General features: G+C 31.3%; 1 protein-coding gene across 1 annotated transcript; it reads right to left on the reverse strand.

The window, feature by feature from the left end:
• Positions 1–555: 555 nt before the first annotated feature.
• On the reverse strand, positions 556–9,450 carry LOC140052060 (uncharacterized). Its single transcript, XM_072097445.1, has 7 exons — positions 6,443–9,450; positions 5,912–6,039; positions 5,121–5,334; positions 4,298–4,414; positions 2,712–2,950; positions 2,370–2,444; positions 556–1,689 (listed from the first exon to the last, which is right to left on the reverse strand). Exons 1-7 carry the CDS (start codon positions 9,417–9,419, stop codon positions 1,621–1,623), a joined length of 3,819 nt encoding a protein of 1,272 aa, XP_071953546.1. The 5' UTR covers positions 9,420–9,450; the 3' UTR covers positions 556–1,620.
• Between the last annotated feature and the right edge of the window lie 11 nt (positions 9,451–9,461).

Below are 9,461 nucleotides of genomic sequence, written 5' to 3' on the forward strand. Positions count from 1 at the left end.
TTAAGACGGAACATCATATTATAGTTTAGATTTCAATAATTATTTTAGTTACCATTTCTGTGCCTACCTTTATACTCCTGAATCTCTGTGAAATTAGAGAGAGATTCGTCTTGGTTTATCTTTACCCGCACGACAACGAATTTGCCATACAAATAATACACAAAGACAGCATACTGGGTATGCCTGGGTAAATACAATAAGCGAAACCAGAAACAAAGGGTTAATTTACATATACAGGTTCCAGACGGAGTTTGTAGCAAGGACTGGAAAGTTGACTGCAGCCACGTGAGTAAAGCTTTAAGGTCAACACAGGTGTTCTACGGAGAAATAGATGAGCTAAATTCTCCTTTCGATCACTGATACTATCACGATAAAGACATTACACGAATCATCAAACACGGGAAAAAAAGATTACGGTTTACAGCAGCCACTCAGACATACATTGACAAGTTATTGAAGCGTGTTTACACCAGGTATGGTAGAATCATACCATATCAATCGTGTAAACACGCTTTAAATTAACTTGTATTTATTATCTGGTTGTGGAAGTATGGATTACGCAAGAGTAGGCCAGATCAGGGGTGATGATAAAAATAATACTCGTATGTTGTGTTGCTCGTTTTCGTGGGTAATGTTTGTGAGACATAGGGAATTTGCTGACGAAAATCATGATACGACTTGGCCAATGTAGATTGATTTTACTAATAAGTTACGGCAAACGCGCTCATCCAAGAACAAATCATCGCGGACAATATTATTTTACCCAGTCAAAGAAAATGCATAGACTTTGAAGAACTTCAACATTCTTTGCTACATTTAATAAGTCATGACTACTTCTTAAATCTGCGTATGTCCAGATATGCAATAATTATTACTATGGTATACCTTACTATTTGACGTAAGCTCGACGATTGATAAGGCATGAACCAATTTAAATCTTAGAGATGGCAATACCATTATTATAAGTATTAAATAAGTTCTATGAATTGAAAGGTGCAGTACGTAACTAATAATTATTTATGGTATTCAACATGATTAAGCATTTTATATTATTTTGAAATATTTTCATTATGCATTAACTTTAACTATAAATTCGTATCTCCGTATATTATAAAATGTAGTTACAATAGCCTGCCTACGTTTACAAATTGTCTATGTTATAGTAATTAATTAATCTGGGAATACATAATGTTAATGTTTATAATATAATAAATGTATAAATTTAATAATATTGACAGTTTTAACTGATATTGCCAGCAGAAGTCAATATTACTGAGTATATTAAATTAATCTGAGCATACATATTTTAATGTTTATAATACAATAAATGTATAAAATTAATAATTAATATTGACAGTTTTAACTGATATTGACAGCAGAAGTCAATATTACTGAGTATATTAAATTAATCTGAGTATACACATGTTAATGTTTGTAATCTAATAAATGTATATAATTGATAATATTGAAAGTTTTAACTGATATTGGCAGAAGTAAATATTACTAAATATTTTTAATCAATCTAACCATACACATTTTAATGTTTGTAATATAGGCCTAATAAATGTATAAAATGAATAATATTGACAGTTTTAACTGATATTGGCAGAAGTAAATATTCTATCTTGCGCTATTTTCAAGCCAACGCTCCTCATCGAATTCCATTCTACTTTGATTTTCATACACAGTCTATAAACAAAATGTAAAAATCAACTATGTTTAATAATACAAAATAATATTTACGAATGAGGGTACGTTTATTGTAAATACATACTAGAAAAATAACGCTTAAAAAACGACGTTTCGACTCCATTATGGGGTCATTATCAAGTCCAATGAATTAAATTTTTAAAAAACAACTAATTGAATAATGGGTCAAATAATATTTGTTATAAAAAAAGTATAATATGTATAAAAAGAGGAATACTACTAGAAAATATGTATGTAAAAATGTTAAATAGAAAAATATACATGATATTATACTGAAAATGTATTTAGAAAATAGGAAATAGAATAAGAAATAAAAGTGGGATTAACCCACGTAAGACAAAATATAAAAATTATTTTATTTGAGAAAGTTAAAACTAAAAATGTTGTGGTGCTATTGATAATTTGTAGGCCTAAATGTTGAGATAAATATATTATAGGCTAAGAGGCATCAATGATGCCAGTACTATACAATGCCTCTTATTAGGCCTATGTGTTTATACTGTAGAAGCTTAAAAATGGTAGGCTTACAGTTCGTTTATTGCCTGTGGATTTTTTTTTTCTCAAGGGACTATGAGAGTAAATTAAAGTCTCCCTTATCAACTTGGATTAAATTACCGACTTTATTCATGACATAAATTATTTGGAATACATTGACTTACCTGTTCTTCGTTTCCAGTTGCAACAAAGGGACGTTGGAATTCTGTGTGAGCCATTGATTGAATGTAGGCACCAAACTTTATTAAAATGAAAATAATACCAGTTTAAAAAAAAGGTAATATGATAACTATTATATTAAAAGTTTTGTAAAAACACAACAACATGAAGTAAAATTGACAATATTATTTTATGTTGTTCGGATCGATAACGAAGGCAAATAGCAATTGTTATTGCACAAAAAGAAATGAGTTGTAATCCCGGTTGTAATGTAATAGCAATTGTATTACATGAGTTACATAAGGCATGTTTACAACAGTAAATACTGGTGACAATGGTCTACTAACCCGAGCTGTACGTCGTTGGTTCTCAAACATATCAGAAAGCGATGAGTTTGAAACGCTGCTAGCATTGAAGTCTCTGGACAAGTATGGCATGCTGCGTTGACCAGGATATTGGTAACCATATAAACTTCTTTTAAGATTTGTTCTCCGTTTGTAGACAACAAAAGCCAATACCCAAAACAATACCATTACAAATAAAATCACTACAGCACACACACCGACTGTGATGAAAATATTTAAGCCTGCAAAATGAAATAGTACCATTTAAGCCAACGAATCTTCATCATTTTGTAAAGAATATAAATAAATAAATAATTTATTAACCTCAAATACATCAAACACTCCTTATAATATATCAGTACCAAATTGTTATCTCTCGGTAATTTATTCTATCTCAATAGTTAATGCTTATAATAATATATTATATAAGAAACCAATAAGCTATGATGATATTATTAATCAATCATTATGGGGTAATGCATTTATATGTATTGAAAAGAAGCCGTTATGTAACTGTAACTGCATTAGATCAAGGTTTTTAAAAATAAGTGATGTAATAAATAATGTGTTTAAGCCTGCGATAGAGATAAAAAGAGGGTTAAGTTGTTCAAAAAATTCGATTAGTGAATATTCTTGTATATTGAAAGCCATTCCACATGAATGGAAATGTATTTAATATCAACATGTGACAATTATGTAAATGATATACAATAACAATAATGTTAAAAAGAGGAAAAAAAAAATGCTAAGTTTATAAATAGATTAGCAAACATAAATTTGGTTAAATGATAATGTACGTATAAAACAAACAAAATATATGTAGCAAATATGTATAAGCACTAACATGTTTTGGAAATATATTAAAAGATGATATGTATCAAAATCATAACAGTTGTGGTAAATAATGATACTGGATTGAGAAATGAATACAAGAAAATCATGTATGTAAACATATTATAACAAAAATACAATGTTAGAAAAACTATGTATACATTACTATATTTATATGAAAAGTTACATGATGGAAATAAAGTGGGATGAACACACACAAGACAAACAAAAAAGAATATAAATAAATTGTGTACCGAAAATGTAGGGTTGAATAAGGAAAACGTAAAAATGATGACAAAGCTACCATTTTTCTGTAAAAATCTATATATTTTAGTTGTTTTAATTTGTATTGATATAGGCCTACAGGTATGTGCATAGAAGAAAATAAATTCTAGACTTTAATCTTATCTATTTATGAATTCACAAAAAAACAGATGGTATCACATCTTCATCTACAATTTTTATCTTAAAAGTAGGAAAGTATATATATAATATATATATATATATATATATATATATATATATATATATATATATATATATATTATATATATACTTTCCTATATATATATATATATATATATATATTGCCTAATGTGTTTATATATAATATATATATATATATATATATATATATATATATATATATATATATATATATATATATTATATATATATATATAATAATCATCATATTCCAAATGTGAACACTACTGAGTACTGGATGCAACATACTAAATGTTTTAGTTTCAACTTACCGTTATCTACATCCTGACACCTATCTCCACCATAACCTTGGCGACATGTACAGGTTGGAGGTTGCACATCGTCGTTGCAGATTCCTTCATTTTCACAGTATTCAGAGGTGCATAACTCTAAAATGTAGATTATTAAAATGCATACTTTCATAACTTATTTTAATAAGTTATGAAAGTCTGCATTTTAATAATTTAAAAAAGGGTTTCTGTACTAGACCCACTGATGTAGTAGATTGAGCTTGTCACAATGAATACCCGGCTAATATAGTAGCAAGGGGAATGTTTGCACAATTTAATGGAAAAATTAAAAATCCCTAATAGTCTCGGCTTATGTAGAACAAATACCAGTAAAGCAATTAGGGAAGAATGTGATTATATGTAATAGACAGGACAAGAACGGACGGAAAATCAACTGAATTACAACTACCTACTAATCAAATTGTCTAGTACAGTTTAATTAAAATAGTCAGCTGAAATGACTGATTAACCACTTTCCCGCTGTTCAGTACGTTTCTGATTGAAAAATAAATATACAATCTACAATAAGTATTTTCCCAAATGATTATATAAGCCGTTTAATACTGCAATAGTTTAATTTTGTTGTTACGCATATTTTACCTTGATTGGGTACTACGGTACATCCCATATTATAACATTTGATTTGACTAATATCTCGTAGTTTTAAACATAAGCGATGGAAGTGTACTACCATACAACTTTTCCGGGTTGTAAAAGAGCAACAAACCAAACTGTATGCCAATCTGTTTAACAACAAAATACATTTCGTGCTCAAAACACCAAACATCAGAAAAAATATGTTTACCTTTAACAGTTATGAAATCAACAAAAAACTGAGTAGTTGGTAGAGTTCCATTTTGTAGGATTGAATTTGTAAGGACAGTTTGTATTTCATCAGCAGTTGTTGTACCATCTCTAAATTCTATCTGCAGGTTGGTAATTATACTGCCTGGTTCAAAGCTTGCACGACAACTTTGAGTATCACTGAATATTCCACTTCCTTTCAATGTGTTCATCGCCTTCATTGAAAAAATACAAGATAGGAAATTACAGTAAAGTATATCATTAAAGAACATATAAAACTAGTTAAAAAAAAGAATCAATACTTGGTTTTATAATATTCATCCTCAATTGACGATTAGACCCATGGTAGCAAGTGTCTACTGTAAACGACCAGCATCCTACTCTCGAATAGTGCTTTGGGTTGTTTAAAGTATACATGAGCAAGTCAATAAAAATAAGTCTTTTTATTGTGTTTACCACAAGAAATATGGTCGAGGAGAACCTTGAACTTATGCTGAGTTTATTGTCTCCCTTTTGCGGCGCCCCTGACTTAACCTCTCTGCCCACTATTGCTATAATGACTATAAATTGTGATTTTTATTCATTACGTAACATTTTCTGTACACAACATTTTTGTTATTTTGGTCATGGTAATCAACTTTGTTTGTTTCTATTTTGAAACATATTTTTCAAAATATTTATTTGAGATGCGTTTACGGTATAACATTCCCTGTAAATACGATCTTACATTAGTTTCTTATTTGATTATCTGTAAAACATTTAAAACATAGTGTTATACTATTAATAACATACAAAGGAGCACAAAATTTGTTCATATTCTATGTAGAGTTCAGATTCACTGTCATCAAGGTCACTGTCATATATTGCTTCATTTTCTCCAATGTGTGTTATCGTTATAGATACCGAAAAACTTTCTGATCCTGAAATGAAATATTCGAAATAAAAAGTATTTATAGTAAATTAAATACTATAAATGATATAATGACACATTATAATACACAATTCACACTTTCCTACATACCTAGTACAGAGAACATATGGAAAGGGTACTACTTCATTAAAGATGCTATATTTTTTACATTTTGTAAACGTGGCAGGCCCATCTGGAATTCCTGCCAGACAGTCGGGACATGGATTCAGGTCGTGTAGGTCAAGCCGGGTCCGGGATTGGTATAGGAGATCGGGCCGAAATTTTTACTTGAAAAAAAGACACCTAATAATAGGCCGAGAGCTGTGTTGTGAAATAAACATAAACTAGAATAATTTAAATAAAAACTAATACTTTCGTATAGGGTATAATTATGTAAATAATAAAACAATTACCTATTTCAGCTAAGACTGTTGTTTCAGAATAAATTGTTGTTTCTTTAAGATCAGTTGCAGGCATTGCGGTAGCTACTGTTGTTGTTACATCAGTTACCTTTATGGTAGACATTACTTCTCCAGACTGGGTAGCAGTATTTTCTTTGAGAGTCGTTGGCTGGGGTGTTGTATCTCTCTCTGTTGCCATTTCTGCAAGAGATGTATGTTGCATTGTTGTAATTGTTTGCTGTTCTTCATCTTCGGTGACTGTTTCTTTCATAGTACTTTGTTCTATTGTTGTTGGGATTGTTGGCTGTTCTTCATCATCGGTGACTGTTTCTTTCATAGTACTTTGTTGCATTGTTGACATTGTTGGTTGTTCTTCATCTTCTGTCACTGTTTCTTTAATAGTACTGTGTTGCAATGTTGTTGCCATTGTTTGCTGTTCACCTGTGACTGTTTCTTCCATAGTAGTTTGTTGTATTGTTGTTGGCATTGTTGGCTGTTCTTCATCTTCGGTGACTGTTTCTTTCATAGTACTTTGTTGTAATGTTTTTGGCATTGTTGGCTGTTCTTCATCTTCCGTGACTGTTTCTTTGATAGTAGTTTGTTGTATTGTTGTTGACATTGTTTGCTGTTCTTCATCTTCGGTGACTGTTTCTTTCATAGTACTTTGTTGTATTGTTGTTGGCATTGTTGGCTGTTCTTCATCTTCAGTGACTGTTTCTTTCATAGTAGTTTGTTGTATTGTTGTTGACATTGTTGGCTGTTCTTCATCTTCAGTGACTGTTTCTTTCATAGTACTTTGTTGTATTGTTGTTGACATTGTTTGCTGTTCTTCATCATCGGTGACTGTTTCTTTGATAGTAGTTTGTTGTATTGTTGTTGACATTGTTTGCTGTTCTTCATCATCGGTGACTGTTTCTTTGATAGTAGTTTGTTGTATTGTTGTTGACATTGTTGGCTGTTCTTCATCTTCACTGACTGTTTCTTTCATAGTACTTTGTTGTATTGTTGTTGACATTGTTTGCTGTTCTTCATCATCGGTGACTGTTTCTTTGATAGTAGTTTGTTGTATTGTTGTTGACATTGTTTGCTGTTCTTCATCTTCGGTGACTGTTTCTTTCATAGTACTTTGTTGTATTGCTGTTGGCATTGTTGGCTGTTCTTCATCTTCAGTGACTGTTTCTTTCATAGTAGTCTGTTGTATTGTTGTTGACATTGTTTGCTGTTCTTCTTCACCTGTCACTGTTTCTGTCATAGTACTTTGTTGTATTGTTGTTGGCATTGTTGGCTGTTCTTCATCTTCAGTGACTGTTTCTTTCATAGTAGTTTGTTTTATTGTTGTTGCCATTGTTGGCTCTTCTTCATCTTCAGTGACTGTTTCTTTGATAGTACTTTGTTGTATTGTTGTTGGCATTGTTTGCTGTTCTTCATCTTCAGTGACTGTTTCTTTCATAGTAGTTTGTTGTATTGTTTTTGGCATTGTTGGCTGTTCTTCATCTTCCGTGACTGTTTCTTTCATAGTACTTTGTTGTATTGTTGTTGGCATTGTTTGCTGTTCTTCATCTTCAGTGACTGTTTCTTTCATAGTAGTTTGTTGTATTGTTGTTGACATTGTTTGCTGTTCTTCATCTTCGGTGACTGTTTCTTTCATAGTAGTTTGTTGTATTGTTGTTGGCATTGTTGGCTGTTCTTCATCTTCAGTGACTGTTTCTTTGATAGTACTTTGTTGTATTGTTGTTGACATTGTTTGCTGTTCTTCTTCACCTGTCACTGTTTCTTTGATAGTACTTTGTTGTATTGTTGTTGGCATTGTTGGCTCTTCTTCATCTTCAGTGACTGTTTCTTTGATAGTACTTTGTTGTATTGTTGTTGACATTGTTTGCTGTTCTTCATCTTCAGTTACTGTTTCTTTCATAGTACTTTGTTGTATTGTTGTTGGCATTGTTTGCTGTTCTTCATCATCGGTGACTGTTTCTTTGCTAGTAGTTTGTTGTATTGTTGTTGACATTGTTTGCTGTTCTTCATCTTCGGTGACTGTTTCTTTCATAGTACTTTGTTGTAATGTTGTTGGCATTGTTTGCTGTTCTTCATCTTCAGTGACTGTTTCTTTGATAGTACTTTGTTGTATTGTTGTTGGCATTGTTTGCTGTTCTTCATCTTCAGTGACTGTTTCTTTGATAGTACTTTGTTGTATTGTTGTTGGCATTGTTTGCTGTTCTTCATCATCGGTGACTGTTTCTTTGATAGTAGTTTGTTGTATTGTTGTTGACATTGTTGGCTCTTTTTCATCTTCAGTGACTGTTTCTTTGATAGTACTTTGTTGTATTGTTGTTGACATTGTTTGCTGTTCTTCATCTTCGGTAACTGTTTCTTTGATAGTAGTTTGTTGTATTGTTGTTGACATTGTTTGCTGTTCTTCATCATCGGTGACTGTTTCTTTCATAGTACTTTGTTGTATTGTTGGCTGTTCTTCATCTTCTGTGACTGTTTCTTTTATAGTACTTTGTTGTATTGTTGGCTGTTCTTCATCTTCTGTGACTGTTTCTTTCATAGTACTTTGTTGTATTGTTGGTTGTTCTTCATCTTCTGTGACTGTTTCTTTCATAGTACTTTGTTGTATTGTTGGCTGTTCTTCATCTTCTGTGACTGTTTCTTTGCTAGTAGTTTGTTGTAATGTTGTTGACATTGTTTGCTGTTCTTCATCATCGGTGACTGTTTCTTTGATAGTAGTTTGTTGTATTGTTGTTGACATTGTTTGCTGTTCTTCATCTTCAGTGACTGTTTCTTTGATAGTACTTTGTTGTATTGTTGTTGACATTGTTTGCTGTTCTTCATTTTCGGTGACTGTTTCTTTGATAGTAGTTTGTTGTATTGTTGTTGGCATTGTTTGCTCTTCTTCATCATCGGTGACTGTTTCTTTCATAGTTCTTTGTTGCAATGTTTTTGACATTGTTTGCTGCTCTTCATGGTCTGTCAATGTTTCTGCTGTCATAGTACTTTGTTGGAATGTTGATGCTATTGTTTGTTTGATAGT

Source organism: Antedon mediterranea, chromosome 6 (genome assembly GCF_964355755.1).
Source record: "Antedon mediterranea chromosome 6, ecAntMedi1.1, whole genome shotgun sequence".
Taxonomy (NCBI): domain Eukaryota; kingdom Metazoa; phylum Echinodermata; class Crinoidea; order Comatulida; family Antedonidae; genus Antedon; species Antedon mediterranea.

Excerpts from the sequence above, each read along its gene's own strand:
- LOC140052060 (XM_072097445.1), bottom strand. The coding sequence starts at position 9,419 with ATGACAGCAGAAACATTGACAGACCATGAAGAGCAGCAAACAATGTCA. Across the intron at positions 6,040-6,442 it reads AACAGTCTTAGCTGAAATAG|GATCAGAAAGTTTTTCGGTA; the intron begins GTAATTGTTTTA and ends ATTTCATTTCAG. Across the intron at positions 2,445-2,711 it reads ACCAACGACGTACAGCTCGG|TTTGGTGCCTACATTCAATC; the intron begins GTTAGTAGACCA and ends ATTTTAATAAAG.